Source organism: Argiope bruennichi, chromosome X2 (assembly GCF_947563725.1).
Source record: "Argiope bruennichi chromosome X2, qqArgBrue1.1, whole genome shotgun sequence".
Lineage (NCBI taxonomy): Eukaryota > Metazoa > Arthropoda > Arachnida > Araneae > Araneidae > Argiope > Argiope bruennichi.
Genome location: NC_079163.1, coordinates 79,418,038 through 79,439,037, shown reverse-complemented (window position 1 = coordinate 79,439,037; position 21,000 = coordinate 79,418,038). Strand labels below are relative to the sequence as shown.

General features: G+C 27.9%; 1 protein-coding gene across 4 annotated transcripts in view; it reads left to right on the top strand.

Annotated features, from left to right (window-relative positions):
- LOC129961037 (tyrosine-protein phosphatase 69D-like) overlaps window positions 1-21,000 on the top strand; it is a 409,760-nt gene that overhangs the window by 312,779 nt on the left and 75,981 nt on the right. For all 4 annotated transcript variants that reach the window (XM_056074833.1, XM_056074832.1, XM_056074830.1 and 1 more), the window contains exon 3: window positions 17,879-18,178. In XM_056074833.1, the coding sequence (XP_055930808.1) occupies window positions 17,879-18,178 (300 nt within the window). The remainder of the gene's footprint in view (window positions 1-17,878; window positions 18,179-21,000) is intronic.

Sequence of the window (21,000 nt, the reverse complement as noted above, 5' to 3'; positions counted from 1 at the left end):
CAAAATATTTCTCATATACGAAATAACGCTACACATGTTTGTTTTTTTAATTTCTGCCATAAGAAGCATGCATAGTATATCTGCAGTTTTATTGCATTTTAGATCATTAGTTGTCTATTACCATCATGAACGTTATTATTTTATAGGTGAGGGACCATATAAATATTTAATCTCATACGTGTTTACTGTAATGCTATTCATTTTCTAAGAGGATGTAGTGGCGCCCCAGGGGCAGAATCTTTCTCGTGATCTCCAAATCGTGAGTTCGAATGTGGATTCTGTAGAATATCCGTTAAATTTACGAGTCTCAAGCAGATACATCCTTTCATCTCAGCGTTCATTTTGATTTCAAATATTTTGAATTGCTGATGATAAACAGATATTTCATTTGATCGTGTGGATTGAATTAGCGGAATTTCAAACGCCGCCTCGTCGATGTGGTTTGGAAATTTTGTTGGTGGAGAACCAATTCAAGTACCCTTCTTGCCAAAATATCTCATGCATCGTTATTAGAGATGTTGATTTATCAGTTTAAATCAAATTATATTTTAAACTGGAGTCAGTCCACGTAATTATTTCAGATTCGTGACAAAAATATACATAATAGACAAACATATCATATAAAATATTTGTACTTCATTTCTATGCATTTTAGGGGTAAAACACGTTTTCAAGTCTTGTTTTACAAAAGAATGAACGGAATAATAATTAATCCAACAATATTATTCAAATAGAATCTCTAATACGAAAACAAATTTTGTTGACTTCATATTTCTTTTACGAGATATTAAGCAAAAGCTTGGGAAAAATTTGATAAAAATTTAAGTTCCAGCATTTTAAACTGTTTGATTATGTTTTAATAAACTTAAGTCATTTCAAAATGGCCTGTGCATTTCTAAGAAAGTTTCAATTAAAATATTTTACTACGTTGAATATTTGAAACAGAAAAATCGTCTGTTCTGGAAATAACATCAAGTGAAACATTCTGCTTTGAAGTTTAAGAATAAAGAGAAAGAAACTCTTCACCAACAGAGCAGCGTAGCTTTCATTATTTTAATAAAAGAGTTTCTAGATATTCAAACGTTGGAGATTCATTAAGCGTTTTCATAGAATGCTTCAATTTCAGGAAATGTTTTGCTTTCGTTGAGAAACAACTAATATAATTATAAAAGCTGCTTTTAGAAATGGGAATTCAACATGAAACGAAAATGGAGATTGTTAGGCATATTTGAAGAAATGTAATGATTCTGCTTTTATGTTACATAAATTTTCTTTGATAAACTATAAAGAATGTTATTTAATATCTGAAAATATAATAATTTTGATTATCAGGAGGACAATAATTTCACAAACAAACATTTTTAACTTTCTGATAAGCGAGTGAAATGATTACCATTTTCGTAGCAATTAAATATATAGGCAACAAGTTTATCAAAGATGTAGTTAGTTATTTTCCTGATTGTTCACTCAAAATACACGGCTGCACTTAAGAAAGTAGGATGAATAGAATTTTGGTCACTTTTCAAATACAAGTGCTTCAAACAGGGTTTAAAAAAATAAAATGATACTGTCAAAATATAATATACAAATTTTATATTTTGCCTAATGTAATATACTTTCAAAAATTTTTAATTTAGAAATGCATATGATCTTTTTAAATAGATTGGTAGTATTTTGGAACTAATTTTGATTTCATCCATACCAACAAGATTTTTATTTATTTATTTCATTTTAATTTGAAAGTCTGTGAGCGTTCTTCTAAGAGACCGCAGTGTTATCGGCTTCGAGACCAGAGATTTCTGTGTCCCAAGTTTTGAGAACTAATTCCATCAATGTTCTCCTATATATGTGGGCCTAACACACTGTAATTCTGACGTCCAGGTTTAAATATCCTCACTGTGGTTTGAGGGAGTATTTTGGAAAGTGTGTGCCAGCCAGTTTTTATATTTGTCATTTGACAAAAGGCTCAAAACTAAGAATACCGCCCCGAATTAGCTCCATATTACTTCAAAATGGGGAGTTATTCTAACTAAATTAAATTAAAAGAACCCTTATCAATGTAAACTCTTTGTGCGTAGAGATCAGCAGTGGACTGGGTTATGTCTCAAAGTCGGTGGATCGTTGGTTCGAAACGCGATTCGGACGAAGATTCACTTGTCGGTGAACGTTAAATGAGTCTGCGAGAATGAAACGTCTCCATTTTGGTGTATTGTGGAATTTATAAAAATATTAGTTCACTTTGGATATCATCCTCATCGCGATTAAAAATAAAGGCGTTTGTTCCAAAATAATCCTCGAGTAGCTTTAATTGAATATAAAAATGCTGTGCATTTTGTTTTTCAGGTGTTGAAATTTATCTGTCCTCATTTTGTTCCCATCCTGATCCGTTATAAAACTGCCTTTCCGAACTTTGATAAGGAATAATTGATTTTAAGCTGACCAAGAATTGCCTTTCTGCTTATTTATACATAACCTGTTATACAATTAAATTTCAGCATTTTATATGAAAGCTCAAGTTTCTTCCTAATTGTATAATAATTTAAGTCCTTCCCTTACAATGACATGTCTAATAAATGCATTGCATTACTGAATTTTTAGTATTCAAATATGCAGCTAAGTGAAACTATTAAGACTAAAAAATTACTTGGCAACTCTTCAATAACTCAAGTACCCTTTATGCTCTTCCGTGCATTGAAAAACATTTAATGTCCAAATAGGATGCGCCCTCTAATTAGTAGATTAAGTAAATTCGTAGGTCACGGTTTAGAAGGTTGAAGATTCGAGTCTGGATCCTCTGAATATTCATCGCGTGCTGGATAGTGCATAATAATTTTACAAGTTATCAACTATACATATTAATGTGTAAGGCTAGAGAGTTAAATATCAGCTCAGATACCAATCCTGTCAACTGATAATTATTGACATTTCCGTTACTTAAAAGTGAAGTGTCCTCTAGTCACTTTAATTTTCAAAAATTAATTGTATATCAACTATGATTTATGACTGCATAATTAATCATAAATATTTTAGTTATCCTTTAATTAATGAATTAAACTTATGATTAACAAAATTTAACAGAATATATCTTAAGCATTTTTATTAGCACAGCTTTAATTAATTAATTTATACCCCTTATTAATGCAACTTAAAATTGCATAATTATCGTTCTCATTTCTTAAATTTGATAAGGAAGGCTGCAAAGAATTTCTCTAGAAAAAAAGCGGTAAGAGCCAGATTTTACTTTTTTAATTTTAGCGCGAAAAATTCTCTTCTCTTCTCAATTGAGTAATTTTTCTCTACGATGACTATTTAACGCATGGGGTTTCATCAAGTAAGCGACGAAATAAAAATATCAGATTAAGAACATTAAATATCAATTATAAAAAGTCTTGCTTCTGCAAAAGAAATGGGTATCTTAATTGCTAACTGCTTTCGACTTGACGAAAAATTGAAAAAATTGAGCGAGAAGACTCGAAGCCAAACTAATTGGATGTTATGCATCTCTTAAAAATTCGTAAAAACCGATAACTTCTCTTTAGCTGTCGCAACTCCTGATGCTTATCAAGACTGGAGTGCATCCATCAGGAGAGAAACTGTCGCTTTCTCGGCTGTATAATAATGCTCGTGTCCGTGTTCAATTGCTCATTTGAAAGCTCTCATTAGTTATAAAGCATGTAACGCGAAGATCTTCAAGAGTAAATTTGATATTCAGTATCTGATTGCTGTCCAGATTACTATTGACAGATAGCAAACAGATCTGGTTTCCTTTGAGACCAGATCATGCAAAATTTCCCCTTCTCTGATAAGTGCTGACTGTCTGGGATATTTATTGATTGGCTATTTCATCGTCGTCAAAGGATAGACGTCATTCTTTGATGCAACTTTCATGAAAAGTTTCTATAGCGGTTTATTTTCGTAATTTCAGTTTACTGCAGTGAAGTATGAAGCTGTAATATGCCATTCAGTTATCGAAATGAGCTTTTCTTGCCTCGTTTATTTGTCAAATTTATTTAAATTAGATGTTTGATGTTGAATACTTCATCTTGCTGTTTTAGGTTTTATGTTTCAAACTTTTAAATTTGAATAGCCAATCTTCAGGTATTGAAATAATGAGTTTTATTTAATTTGTCCAAACGTTTGTATGAAATTATTATTCATTATTCTAGACAAGCCGACATTTCATATTGATCCTGGATAAAATGCTGTATTATAGTTACGCCTTAAAGCCGCTCTGGTCAGATAGCTGTTTCTACACGTATGACTTTTCTTTCAGTTTCATCGCAAATCTATCTCTTATATTAATACGGTTCACTTTAAATATTCAGAGCTAAACGTCTTCACATTAGTAAAAATGTTTAGAGAATTATGTGTCATTCTTCATTATCTAATTGCGTTTAAAATTTTTCAATGACATCCATCCCCAACATCCCTTATGTAACTTCAAAACTGCCCAGTACAGTTACAAATCAACGATTTAATGTGTGTTTTAGAAATTATTTGATGATTATAAATATTTAAAATTGGATAAGTGAATGGTTCAATTAAATGTTAGAAAAGTTACAATTTGTTGAGTATTTCTTTATTAGAATTTTAAATAATTTACTTAGAAATATTTCATTGATAATGATGATATAAATAAAATAGTTCATTTAAATTATAATATTAGTTTCGACAATGGATGTTGCATTTTGAATTCAATTATTTCTTTTAAATGTTTGTGCTTAGCAACTAAATCCCAGTTTTCCAATGAAGTGATCGCAGATTCATATCTCATTTCCAACAGAAGTCCCTTTTAAATGAAACTGTAGTTTTCCTATGCTAAATATTGTCATTTATTAAAATACATACGCCGGGCAGATTAGAAAATTTCGACAGTGTGTTGGTCAATCAAATGTACCTTTTGTCTTCTGACATAGACTTAATTCCAGTGCTCGTGAAGTAATTTCGAAATATAACTTAAATATATCTTATCATAGAGGGTATCATATTGGAAGGTTAAAACAGATGACCTTCATACTGATACCTTTCAGAGATATCATGATAAAGCTCTTATTACGTAGCAAACTCATGTTTATGAATTTTGAAATAGCTAGTATATTAGCACTCATGTTAACAATGCAGAATTTTTAAATTGTAAGAAAGTTTAAGTTGGGGATGTAAGATTTCGAAACTGTGAGGAAATTTTCTTAACAATGTATAATTTTTGAACTGTCGCTATCTCCTATTATTGAAAATGAATTAAAATCACCATACAGCTTTAGCAATCTGGGATTTGTCTTAACAATAGTAGTATTAAATCAGTTCATTTTTTGATAATAAAATTTGGATTGTTGAATCGATTTTTTTTTTCTTCAGATTCAAGTTCATCAATGCTTTTATTATTAGCATTAGATTATAGAAATATTTGTTGTTATATTTGCGTGTATTTATTCTATCTTCTTAGAAAGAAATATATTCATCAAGAAAATAAAATATTATTTTTATGATAACAGCCTTAACAAGAGTACAGAATCATGTACAAATTCATCATTCTAGTATAAAAAAAAAAAAAAAACTTAAAAGAATTTTTGGTTCTGATTGTCATTTTTTCTAGTATAAAATAAATACTCGGTTAAATCCTGAAATCTCCGAGATTAACTTCTTGAAAAGAAATCCCTTTGAGTATCTGGAGGAAAAAGGAAAACCTCAGAATTGAGGAGAAACGACTCATCGACTCAAAATGGCTGGTGTGAAAGAGTACAGGTTGTGATATTTTTATTTAAAGCTATTCACTGCAGATCGGAAAGTTCCTTGAAAGAGAAACTGACAGGAACACATCAATAATTTTATTTTGAAGGAGTTAAAGAAAAAGAATGATAAAGTGTCGAATGACTCTCTTTGAATGTCTCTCGAATGAAGCATTCACTACTCAGTTCGAGAATTTCAATGATATTTTTCTATCGGTCATAATTTTTGTAAAGAATATAGAGTCCCCTCCTTTTTTTGCTTTTTTTTTGCTTTGTGCAATATTTTTTTTTTAAAAATCATTTGTAGCGAGACATAGTATTATACGAAAAGGCTGTAATAAATTTATACTGTAAATGTAATATTAGTTTTTATAAAGCAGTTTTTAAATATTTTGAAGATTTCTTGCTTTTAATATACGTAACAACAAATCCTTAATCTATGATAGATTTCAAGCATTTGTCTTTTAATGAATAAGCATTAAGCCGATTGGAGTTCCATACCTTCACACTACAAACACGATCAATGCATGTTGCTCCTATTTCAAAATACAAAACCCTTATAGAACCCTCTTTCATTTTCCGTTTTTATAAGGATATGATGTTAGAGAATTATTAATGCTCAGACTTGCATGAATAGTTAGGTTTAGTTTGGTAATAGTTCAAGCAGGGCATATTTGAATAAAAAATATGTTTTTTCAGTGGATTGAAACTATAATCACATGTCAATTAAGGCATTGTGTACGCTATAAAACACGGATCTTTTATTTATGTATTTTTATTTTATGATTCCTTTTCTTTTTCTTTTCTTTTCTTTTTTTTTTTTTTTTTTTTTTGTACTAAAAGAAATCACGTTACCCTATTAACCCTTTAACTACACATTTATTTCAAACGACTTTTGTATTTGAAGTTTATTTAATTTTTTGAACATGTGAAGGCAGTGGCTTTTACGTAAGAATTCATTTATTTCTTATTATTCAGAATATATACTGCTACATCATATTGAGATAACTTAAACTAATTAGAATTACAAAAAAAAAAAAGAAAAAAAATGGAAACATAAATTCAACCAAATACGGAACGTTCTGATACGTCAAATGTACCCTAAGGGTTAATAGAAGAAAAATAGTTCAATGATTCGGAATGTTTGTAAAGTCACCCCAAAAAGTATTCGGACACCAAGATGAATAAAGTTTTATTCATCAACTAAAAAATATTAAAACTGTATAGTGCAAAAAGAATCTTGTCTTTAAATCCTGCAAAATGGGAAAATATATGAAATAATTTGAATAATTTCTGAAATAGTTTTCTTAAACTTAAAAATTAAAGTATAATTAGCACTAGAGTACTTTTACAGTAGATTTTCAGTCCGAAAAAGTATTCGGAGCCCTAAAAATTAATTGACAAAAATACTTCTACTATTTGAAAGTATTTTTTTAGTATTTTGCTGACCGACCCTTATTTTTTATTACTTCTTTCAATCTACTTGATATTGGATTGACTATATCTTTGCGTATATTGGGATCAATATTTCTCTATGTTTTAGTTAGTTTTTCTTTTAGGATATTTTTATCTATTATATTACTTTCATGTTCTAATAAATGTTTTATAGAATTAAGATCGGGACTTTGGTTGTTTTAATGACCATAGGACATTGATGGAAAGCTCTTGACCTTCAAGTATCGGACATGTTCCTCGGATCGTTTTCTCCATAGAATTTAAAACTTGACAAAATTCCCTTTTTTTTTAATACTTTGTTTTATATTTCTTTTGAAAATGTCTAAGTAACCATATATATTGACCTAGAATTAATTGACTTTTGCTATCAATTAATTTAGGTTTCCTGTTTCAAACCTACTCATGCAATCCCAAACAAATTGACTGCGGCCACCATGTTTCGCTGTAACATGAAAATTTATTGGTGTAAGTTCAGTGTTAGGTTTCCTTCATATTCTCTTTTGCTTTCCATTTGAACAAAAACATTACATTTATTTTCATCGACAAAAATTACCGAATCCGAAAAATCTTTGGTTTTTTTTTAAATAACATCTAGAAAATTCTGGTTCACTTTAATAATATAAAATTTTTTTCTTTCTAAAACTCGAGCATGAAAGTCATGATTTTGTAAGAAATAGTTTGAGCATAAGATATTTTCCAGAAATGTTTTCTATCTTCAATCGTTAACTTAACAGCTCTTACGCTCGAATTAATATGGGAAATTTTTAAGAACCTCTGCTTAAAGAGGTTTGAAAATTGTTCGCCGTCTTGGCCGTGCTTTTATTTCTACCAAGACGATTTTCCTGTATTTAGAAATTATACTAAATATTATTGATTTACTTGCTTTTAAAATATCACTGATTGTTGTTCGAATAGATTTTCCACTTTTATAGTAGTCTATAATGAGATTTTTCATTCCAATTAAATTATTCCGGGTTTCTTTCGACGCATTTACAAAACACTTTCCGATTTTCATTGTTAAGATTGATTAATCAATGTTTTGCCGTAACTTAAGGCAAGTAAGCCATTTATTTTGATTTATATCCAAAATACTTCTCACTGTCCAAATACTTTGAATTTGTTTTCACATTATTAATAATGAAAAGTATTAAATTTATTCAGATCCTGAAATTCTATATTTAATTGCGTTTTATAAGATACTACAAAAAGTTATGATTATCCCCAAAAAATAACTGAAATAAGCGACAACAATGTTTTTCGTTAAAGTGTCGAAATATTATTTTACGCGATTGCATATGTAGAGATAGTTCATTCAATGTTAAATTTTAATCAAATGTTTTGACTTGAAATGCCTTTTTTTCCATTTTTTTTATTAATTAACTTTAAAGAATTACAAACAGAGACTGCCTCAGATCTTTCGGAACTCTATATGGTGTCGGAACTTACAGTTAATTTGCTAAATGCATTACATGTGAATTTCACTTAATTGTGAATTTCAATTTGAAAGGGAAAATGACTGCTAGCTATGTAAGGACTTTAACTTTCAAATAAGCGAAAATGCGTGGAAATTCATTATTGTACAATAAATTAAAAAAATTCATCTCAAAATATAAAAGATGTAAAATTAATTCGAATTCTTCATACTGTATTCAGAGAAAAATAAACGGTGAAAAACAAAATCCAGTTCGTAGCAGATAGAGTTCCATAAAGAAAATCAATTATTTGCTTGAAAAAAAAGAGACACTTCACTTTTTATAATCAAATTTTCCATTTTAGATTTTTCATTGTAAGTGAAATATAAGTAAGATGCAATTAAATAAGATAATTACTTTTTATCGAAATTTCTTATAAACAAGCTACGCGTTTCTTTTTTCTCGTTATGTGAAAGATATCATTTTTCAGCTAAAATATACATGAAAAATATTCACTGATAGAAAATTTTATCTCAAGATATATTTTGAAAGTTGAAATCTTGTTAAAAATTTTTGGGAGATGCCTATCAGTTACACGCATTATTTTTTAATACAGCAATAAAAGATTTAAAAAAAAAGATCAGATTTCTCGTATGTCTAAGTCGTTATTTTAAATGAAAAGTAACTGATTTTTAGTATTTAAATCTTTTTATTCGTCTTTATTCATTAATTCAAACTCATCCGGGTTCCTCGTCCCTTTTCTGATTTGAATTAAGAAAATGAGCTTCTCGAGATAGATGAATCGATTCCCTCATTCAATGAATTACTACTTGAGGCGAAATATATCTTGGTGGCATTCAAAGAAAGCAAATTGAAACATTGAACAACCGCTCCTCCGATTTAATAATTAATTCCTATCAGAGTTAATACAAATAAAGGGAAAAGTGAATAAATCTTGTACCACAACGATTAAAAGTTAGAGATCTCAATCCTGGAAAGAAGCTCTAAATTACATTTTGGGTAGATTTGGTGGCAAATTGTTTGAAATGAATGTATTTCAGCTTGTTGGTCGACAAATGAGTTTCTATTATTTCTTGTTATTGGAAAGTTTATGGGACGACAGGAATATTTGCCTGTAGCAAAGCGTCCAAAGAAAGGAAAGATTCAGATGATTTACGCGTGTAATAAATTTGTTTCACTGCAGATAATTTCTTCTCATATTTATTTGATAAGAATTTTAGGATAGCTTATTGAGTACAGATATGGTTCAATTTTGTTCTTATTTTTTCGGTTTCTTTCAAAATGTAATTCATATTGTGAAACTATTGGGAAAAATGAATTATATTTTTGTATTTATCTAAAATCCCTCACAATCACGAATTGGAAGTTAACCCTTTCTAGGGCCGTGGGAAGTATGCTTCCCACCAAATTTATCAATCTTTGTATGAAATTATGTAGATTGGCATAAGTTCTGACAAATTTTTTAGAAAGACAGAAACTTAGATGCTTTAGTTCTTTATCTCACACAAAATGACGTGTTAAATTTATCTAATAAGCTGAATGGATTCCTTTTCTTATTCTAATTTCAAGCCTAAAAATATTTTAACATAATATGACTAGAATAAAATGGCCTTTTAAAGGGTTAATCCATTTTACAATGGTTACCATTTTTGCCTTTTTAAAAACTATTTTTTAATTATTTTGTATTAAATGATGGTTTATTTATTTATTTTTTTCATTTATTTTTTTTTTATTTTAAGAATGAAAATTTTGTGATTTTAGCTTAACTCTTATTTATTAATTAACTAAAATTAGAAATTAAGCACGAAATTAAATTTTGTTTTTTTAGGTAGTTTTCTTGCACTTCTTTCATTTTATACCTTTCTAGCTCCTCTTCCTTCTTTCATTACCCTTTTTCATTCTGTTTTAAAAAGAAAGAGTTTCGTTATTTGTGTTTTATTCAAAATTCCTTGTGAATCACACATTAGGGGTTAATTCATTCTACATTAGCGAATCATGATTGCATTATAGCCATTTTTAATTTCCTTTCTCTTCAATATTAATTCAATACTTCATTATGAATTTTATTTTTTTCGCTTTCCATTTACGAATGAAAATTTTAAAATTTTGATTAAACAGTTGTTTCTTAATTACTTGACATTAGTAAGAGATGAACTTAAAATTACAAGAATGCTTTTTAAAAGATATATTCATTGAATTTTAGATAAGCTATTGCTCAAAAATATAAAAATAGAATTAATGTTAAATTTAAATTAGTGATTGAATCCAAACTATCAGATATGTACTTAGATAACTATCAGATATATACTTAGATCAGATATATACTACACTAGCGAATCATGATTGCGTTATAGCCATTTTTAATTTCCTTTTTCTTCAATATTAATTCAATACTTCGTTATGAAATTTATTTTTTATTCTTTCTATTTACGAATGAAAATTTTAAAATTTTGACTAAACAGTTGTTTCCTAATTACTTGACATTAGTTAGAGATGAACTTAAAATTACAAGAATGCTTTTTAAAAGATACATTCATTGAATTTTAGATAAGCTATTGCTCAAAAATATAAAAATAGAATTAATGTTAAATTTAAATTAGTGATTGAATCCAAACTATCAGATATATACTTAGATAACTATCAGATATATACTTAGATCAGATATATACTACACTAGCGAATCATGATTGCGTTATAGCCATTTTTAATTTCCTTTTTCTTCAATATTAATTCAATACTTCGTTATGAAATTTATTTTTTATTCTTTCTATTTACGAATGAAAATTTTAAAATTTTGATTAAACAGTTGTTTCTTAATTACTTGACATTAGTTAGAGATGAACTTAAAATTACAAGAATGCTTTTTAAAAGATATATTCATTGAATTTTAGATAAGCTATTGCTCAAAAATATAAAAATAGAATTAATGTTAAATTTAAATTAGTGATTGAATCCAAACTATCAGATATATACTTAGATAACTATCAGATATATACTTAGATCAGATATATACTACACTAGCGAATCATGATTGCGTTATAGCCATTTTTAATTTCCTTTTTCTTCAATATTAATTCAATACTTCGTTATGAAATTTATTTTTTATTCTTTCTATTTACGAATGAAAATTTTAAAATTTTGACTAAACAGTTGTTTCCTAATTACTTGACATTAGTTAGAGATGAACTTAAAATTACAAGAATGCTTTTTAAAAGATACATTCATTGAATTTTAGATAAGCTATTGCTCAAAAATATAAAAATAGATTTAATGTTAAATTTAAATTAGTGATTGAATCCAAACTATCAGATATATACTTAGATAACTATCAGATATATACTTAGATCAGATATATACTACACTAGCGAATCATGATTGCATTATAGCCATTTTTAATTTCCTTTCTCTTCAATATTAATTCAATACTTCATTATGAATTTTATTTTTTTCGCTTTCCATTTACGAATGAAAATTTTGAAATTTTGACTAAACAGTTGTTTCCTAATTACTTGACATTAGTTAGAGATGAACTTAAAATTACAAGAATGCTTTTTAAAAGATACATTCATTGAATTTTAGATAAGCTATTGCTCAAAAATATAAAAATAGATTTAATGTTAAATTTAAATTAGTGATTGAATCCAAACTATCAGATATATACTTAGATTGAGTTATTATTGATTCTTTGGGTCTGTATAGAGCGAAAAGAAAATTATGAATATTTATTTAATAAAGTTTTTCAATTTTTTTTAAAAGAAGAGTCCCAAATTTTTCATTTTCAACAACTTTCTGTTGTAAATCGAATAAACATTTTTTTTTTATATTGTATTACTTTTATATTATATTCAGCACTTTCATAAAAACGTTAATTCTTAAATGTTGATATTACCTTTCAGTTATCCAGTTACGTCTTCTAAAAAATGTATGAGAATCAGACTGACGCTCTAATGCCTGTTGTTGACAATAGGATACATATTGAAAATACTATTTTTAAATAAATTTACAACATGTACGTGGCACCACGACTGCTAAAGAAAAAAAATGGTTTTTCACTTGCGACTACATATTCTTTTTCTTTTGTTTGTACTATTGAGAAAGCCATATTTTATTCTGATTGTTGAATTAAATCCTGCTACTTGAGAAGTACGACATTTAAATCTATATTTATCTCTGCTCACAATTTTCTTTTTCCTCAAATAAAGTCGTGTCAGCTAATTTGGAATAAAATTTTTCTTATCCGTAAGCCACACTTAAAACAAATTAAAAATTTTTAAAGTTTTTTTTCAGAATTTTTTTAATAAATAAAAATCAAGTAACTTTATAATTAATTTTTTTAAAATCTGGTATTTAAGGCTTAACATAGAATTCATAGTTAGGTTGGTTTGAGATGTAATAAATCTGTCTAAAATTTTTTCATGTTTAAGATGGGTTAAAAATTAATTTTATGAAAACACAGCGGAAGGATAAATTTGCTAATTTCCGGAATTTGACCATGCAATATATCTGCGGTAAACTGTATTCTTAAATATCTTGTAGGTCTACAAATACGAAAACCATTATTTTTCTAATACTGGAATTGTAACAAATATATAATTTTCACTATTCTTTTACTTAATACAAATCTCATTTCATTTGCATTAAATTATGTCCAGTAGTGGAATTGTGGTTTCTTTCTCTAATACAATGCAGGGCTTACAAATTGTATTTAATCATACAACTTTTAGATTGCATTTTTAAACATCTAAACTAATTAATATACTTTTTTGTCATTATTATGTTTGGTAATAACTGTAGGAAGCTGTGGTACATTCCCTTTTGCTTAAAAAAAATTCTTTGCATCGTATCTTTGTTTTCAGTAACTCACTTTTCCATAAAAATCTTTTTTAACTGCCTTTATACGAATTATCCTATGAAGTGTGAATTTTTATCACCTAAGGTGACTTATCGCAAATTATGTCGCCAGTATTGCTATTTTTATACCTTGAATCTTCAGGCGTTGCTGTGCTATCTGATGCTTCCGATGGAAAAAGATGAATGCTTAATAACTTGCGTTAATAGTAATTAAAAGTTTTTCGGACATTTTACTCCAAAATTCTGCAATGGTGTTCCTTAATCGCTTTATGAGATAATTGGCAGGCTTTGACAATAACTTTTTGTATGGGACTGTGGAAAGGCATTTTGTTTATAAATAGCTGTATAAATATGTTTCTTTCTAAAAAATATATCTCTCGTACAAATATAAGAATTAATTTTATAAGTGCTAATGAATTAGTTAATGAATTTCTTTTCACGCTAAATGAAATGAAATCTCGATGCGAAGTGTTACCTTGATACATAAATAACCCTTGCGGCTGAATACAGCAAGCGTAGAATACATTTCTTATTGTTGCGGAATAGGACATAAATATAATAAATTTAATAAAAAACATTATATATATATATATATATATATATATATATATATATATATATATATATATATAATATTCGATTATATATTTTTAATTTTTTAATGTTTAACTTGTAGTTTATTATTACAAATATCATATATTAAAAATCCCATTTTCTCCTGAAATTCTCTGTCAGTTTGCTCCACGCAATGACATCAAAATTTAATTTAATTTATTGATTGACGATATAATTCTGCAAATATTAAAATAATACATTGCCTTCGGGAATATATCGGTGTACAAAATTTCAGTATTCTAGTACACCAGAAAGAGCATTAAAAACGATTACAAAATTCCATTTTTATAAACATAAAACAGATCAAGTTCCATAAATGTACTTAAAAATAGAAATAAAAATGTTGAGCGCATGGAAAAATATTAGACTCGCGGAACTTTCATAGATGACTTCTTTCAAATTAATTAAATTTTGTAGGCAAAATCGTTAAAACTGTTGTTGATGCTGCCATCTTTTATTAAAAGTTTTCACTAAAATTTGCGAAATAACTATTTTTATTAAATTACTCTTTTAGTTAACACTAACAATTTCTTCATGTTTAATTTATATTACAACTTTGGGTATTGCAGTAGTAGAATGAATTACAGTAGTCTATAATATTTGAATTATGTAACATTTTAAGAGGATTGATATAAAAAAGCTATATATAGGGTGATCGATAAAATCCCTTTAAGCTCTTTAAATTCAAAACGGCCTCTCGTATGGCAGGGAAATAACGTGTACTTACAGTAAAAAGACTATGCTGAATTCATTGAGACACGTTATAGCTCTCCTAGCGAAGAAATAAGGGAATCATAAAAATAATTAAAAAAATAAAGAAGACCGGTTAGAATGTCCAATTAAAAATGCATCATATGCCAAAATAAAAACACAGATAAAAATTTCTAGAAGTTATGCGTGAAATTAGTAGAAATATTTGCAATTAAAATTATGACCTTTCCTTAACTTGAAAAAGGGTTCATCCTAAATTGAAAAATGAATTCTACGATATCCTTGCTTATCAACGTTCACTTTCTTTAAAAATTTTGCGCGAATAAGAATGAAACAAATTTTCATAGATACCGTTTTAATTCTGCTCTGCATATTGATTCATAATCACATCGCTATTTTTAAAAAAATATTTTAGATAATTTAATAATGGATTACTAAAGCTATTTTTGATTTCTAATTGACAAACATTTATTAACTAAAAAATTTCAATTAATTAATTTTAATTCAAAACTTGAATCAAAATTTTTTTTAATTATTTTTTACGCATTTCTTTGACAACTTTTGTTCAAATATAAAAAATGAAATAAAAAGAATGCAATGTAATACATTAATAAAACTCTCCCAATTTTATTCTTTTTCAGAATAATTTAATAATTGTTTATAGCAGAATTATTTATTTACATTTTAATTGCAATTTTAATTCAAATTAATTTTAAATTTACTTTTACGCATTCCTTGTAATTTTTTACTTGATTTAATTCAAAGTTTATGGGAAAACGAAAAATGCTGTGTAGTATTAAAACACATTCTACATTAAAACAACAAAGCAACATAGTAAGTAGATCATTGCCCCAAATAGCAAGTAAATCTGTTTTCAGATTTTATTTGTTATTTTCTTTTAGCAGGTACTCGGAAGCATGGCAATTAAGCTTTCCATATTTATTCTGTAGGATTCCAGGATAATTAAATATTTTCTTTTCATAATAATAACTGATCATTCTGTCAATGCTATCTGCTACTTATGAATTAACGAAATCACCAAATAACGATCGATGCACCGCCGTGGATGTACTTATCAGAACTTAGAAATAAAGGACTCCCTATCGCTTTCCCTAGCGTCATATAATTTTATAGTCTTTAAAATTTCTAATAGGTACTTTCGGTTTTGAGATAAGTGCCAAGAGATAATAAATGATGCATTTATTATACATATCCACTTGCCACCTCCTGTTGAAAATTAGGCTGATTCTTCTAAAGCATCGTTAAAGCTATTGAAAATTATCTGTCTAGAATACCATGACTGATAGTTTGTATCTGCATACGAATATTCGATAAAATAGTCATTGTCAGTATAGTTAGTTTAATACACTATGCTGCTTTGTTTATTCATTTACTAGGGTCTCAGAGATGTGCGTGTTGCTTAATAGATTAAGTGAAATTGCGACAAGGAAAATATTGCTATATCTGACGTTAAATATTTTTGCTTTATTCTTTACTTAATTATTTATTTTGTATCAAATTAATATAAAAGAACTGAAAAGAATTATATTGCACAACAAAATAATATTATTTCTATGCATAGATAAATTTCAGTATGAAAAAAAAGCCAAAATATTGTAATGCATTTACTAGCACCCAGAATTTAAGAAGCACTCACTAGATTAAGTATTTATTTTGTATTAAACTGAAAGATGTTTTTAAATGTGCTTCATCAAAATTATTCTGCACTCAGATAATATAATGTCTTAAAAATTTTCCTATCCTAGACACTGATGAAAAGATGACTTATGTTTGACACGTTCACTACGAAGTTCTTGTTGATTTCAAAACTAAGAAATCACACAATTCTGAAAACTAACATTTCGTTCTTGTCTTACAAATGTCTAACGAGGCTTGAAAGGACTCATGCATTACTGTATTCTGATACATTTAATTTGTTCAAAATCCAGTTATTCTATACAACCCGCTTTTTTAGAAACTTTATTATAAATATTTCTTTTGCTGGGAAAAAATACTAAGAAAGCAAAGTCAAATACAATTAAATTTAATTACATTTTTAAATATTAGAATTATGAAGTTGAGTGATATACTACCTTCACAGATCCTTAAAATAGTCAGAATGATTAAGCAACTATTATTGATAGAACTAAGAAAAATCATTTTCGAAGTTTTTTAGTTAAACAGATTATTAACACTACTTTACCATGAGTTGGAAGATTCCTACTATTTCTACCAAAGGGGTCAAAATGATCTCTTTCGGTATTTAATTAGAAAAAAATATTAACTGTCCTATCTATTATGAAGTTAAAGTAGAAAAAACTTTTATATTTTCAATATAATTTGCTGAGGTACGGTGTGATGAAAAGGCAGTAACTCTGAGTTTATTTTCTAATCTCGGTCTTCAAGACCCTCTATTTTTTTACCATCATTTTCATTTCATCAAAGATTTCATCATTTTCTTACCATCATTTTCATCAAAGCATTGACTCACACGTCTTCTTACAAACAACCTATAATAGCTTCTATCTGACTGACTTTCCACTTCGCCTTTTTGCTTTTTATATACACACATTTTACTAACACTTACTTATTTGTATACTTATAACTATATCTTTGTGAGTCCCTATTATCAACAACATGTATTATACGTATGTATTCTCAACAATATTTATTCGAATGGTCAAAATGACCCCTTCGGTAAAAGTAGGTATACTATATACATTCCTCCGAAACTAAAAAAAGAAAAAGATAATATTTGCGATTATATGTCTTGTAAATTTAAGTAAAAATTAATTAAAATATTCTCATAAAATACTGAAATAATTTTCTCGAAGAAAATTAACGAAAAGTTTTCTCAGAGGGGTCAAAATAACCTCTTTCGTAAACCTAACGTTAAAGTAAAAACATAGGATACTCTCCTCTTTAACAGAAATTGTATATAAATGCAAATATTAAAATAAAATTATTTCAGTTTTTAATTATCATGCGCTAATATATTTTATCATTTTATTTTATAAATGAAATTTAAATAATATTGAGTACCATGCTTTGAAATGTATTTTTAAGAGTGTTTTTTTTTTCTTTTAGTTCCCGTCACCATTGAAGTGGAGCACAATGTCACTAATCAGAAAATTGATGGAAAAGCTAACTTAACATGTCTAGTCACTGCTCACCCTTTACCAGCCGTTGAATGGCTGAAGAACGATGAAATACTCAATACTTCACATTCGGGCCGGTTACAAATGGCTACCGGCGATATTGATCCAGTTACGATATTGGCGTCTCTCCACATAGAAAATTTGGAACGCGAAGATAATGGCACATATACTTGTCAAGCGAGCAATGAATTCACTAATGCAAGTGCAGCCCAAGCTTTGTTGGTGGAAGGTAAGGAATTCCGGCTTTTTCCTTTTATCCGGATTCAAATTTTTATCTCAGTTAGAGAGCATACTGAATGTCACGTACATTAGCGATAAAATTAAACAGAGTTATTTAATTTATCTCCAGAACAACACGAATTTACTTGGTGAATGAGTTAACTCATTGGTAATAATCAATAAGCTAAGCATATTTCAAAAACATTCGATTTTTTTAAAAAATAATATTATCTTGACATAATATCAGTATTATATAATTAACTTTTATTGCTTAAAAAGTAAGCAGTTGTTTATAAGAGTGTAAAAAGATAATAAATGAGAGATGCAAGGAAATACAATACATTAAAATTATGTCAGATATCTCATTTTTCTTGATTTTACAGTCACATGTAATAGTTCAGAAACAAGTATTAACATTGGTGGGATGAATCAAACATAACAATTCTCGCAATTTAACTGCGCGTTGTTTACTGCCATGCTGTGAAAGAGCGTTCATTTTCTTCTTGTAAGATGTACTCTAAAATTAAATTGGCTCGGCGCACTTGGTGTGAGTCACCTGCCCAGGATTTGACTTCATTGAATCTATAGAACTTTAATCTCAAATCTTCGTAAATATACAAAATTAAATATTCATATTTTTTTTTAATTGATATTGTTCCCCACTTTTAATTGATATTGTTAATTAACAATATCAATTAATGCGATTGAGCTTTTGTATATTTTTATGGGGAAAAAGAAGTGTAGTGAACAGTTTACCGAGTTTTCATAATTATAATATAAAACTATAAAACTATAAAAATCGGGTTGAATTCTGAACACCTATTTAATCCTGTTTTGAAAAATTAAGACAAAGTAAATGCGAATTTTATTGCATTCATTTCTCAAACTATCCTTATGCCTGAAGCCTTGGCTGTCTTCTTCATTAAGTTATTTGAGCATGTGCTTTCGCATTTAGCTCTTTAATTCTCTTTTATTTCCTTGTAATAAACTTCTCTGACATTGTTTACACGAAATTAAATTGAATATTTAAATAAAGTTGGACACCAGTTTTACTGAAAGATTGAATCTTAATCTTTTTAAATAACTGGAAGCAGACTTCATTAATTTTTCATAAATTCCTCTAGAGAGCATCAAAAATATTTGAAACTTACAAAATAGCCTAGGAAAAGCTTATTTCGGAGATGAAACAAAACAGAATTTAGATGCTATTTATAATAGTTTCCGAAAATTCTTGTAGTTTATTAGATAATGTGAAACTTGGCAAAGAGCCAAAATGTCTTACCACCTTAAAATAAATGTCAGAGTTAATATGAATATGTAAAATATAACTTCTGAATAAGGTACTGACTCAAAATTAGATGGGATTAGAAATAAGCAAACTATTAGAATAGATCGTCTGAATAAGTTGCCGCTCTGGATTAGAAATATAATTTGGAATTTTTATTTTATTATGAAGAAATAGAGCTCCTTTATGTTCAACCCCATAAAGATTATTGTGGAATAATTTGAACAGTCGGAAATTTAGTGAATGGAATGACCTGCATATTCCCCATAGTCTAATCCAATTAACCATCTGTGGCATCCAAAGGAGGATCATTGCAGTTCTCTAACTCGCTCAAGTACTCTCAAGAAATTTGGGGCACTTCTAGCAATCAATGCGTAAAAATCTATTGGGACATTTAGTTGAAGACATGCAACTTTGATACTGACTCCCCATCGCCTTGCGAAAGGACTATTTCTTATCGATCTCACTTCATTAAGACTTGAGCGGCGATAAGGGCCATTTTAATGTAGTCAGTGGTTGCTGGTTCAACTATACGATGCTAATGATCTTCAAGATTTTTTTAAAGCTATTATTTCTTAATAAAGAAACTAATTCTAAATTTTAAATAAATAGATATATTTTATTAATATTAAAACTGTTGTAATAATTGAAATTTTGATTTCTGGCTTAGATTTTGTATTATTTTTTATTCGAACATTATAGAGTGGCATTTCTATAACAACGTTTCGCTCTAACATGGTTTTAGATTTGAGTGAAACCTTATATAATCCCAAACTATTAAGAGCTTTCAACGAATAATCTTTAGGGATAATCTAAGATCTACAGCACTGTTGGAAAAGAACAGAGTTATCTATTTCATGAATAAGAAGCTTAGATGTTAATTGTAACTAAATGTTTTACCTCTAACTCATGTCTACATATAATCCGTATGATGAAGTTATTTTAATTTAGTTATGCTATTTATAGCGTAGTGGGAAACAAGCAGAATTTTTAATCGGCAAACAATTTATATTCTGAATATTTGATTTACATCCCTATTTGAATAGAAACAGCTGTTGAAAAATCATTCATGTTCTTTAAAATTCTTTTCTGAAAACTCAAATCTTCTGTGAATCTACCCAAAATAAAAAAGTACGTTAATTGCAATGACAATTCTACCTTTTACGACGATTATCAATAAGGTAAAAGCAAATAATATCTTATATCGGAGAATTTTTATTTTTGTAATGTTATTTCTATTCTTAATGACTTTAGCGTAGTAGATGATGCATTCCTTTAAGTCAAATTTGGATCCAAAATTTCAGTTCCTTGTGTTTCATAACTAATGATAAATAGTCTGAATAGAGATATCAGTTATCTTAACCTGTAATAAAGATCTGCTATTGAATTATTGACGATTCTCAAATTCAAAATAAATAAAGAAAGCACTGAAATTTTTATTCCGTAATTAATTATTTTATATAAAAATTAATATTTTTACATAAAATATATAAATTAATTTTATTAAATATATAAATTAATTTTATTTTATTATAAAATATATAAAT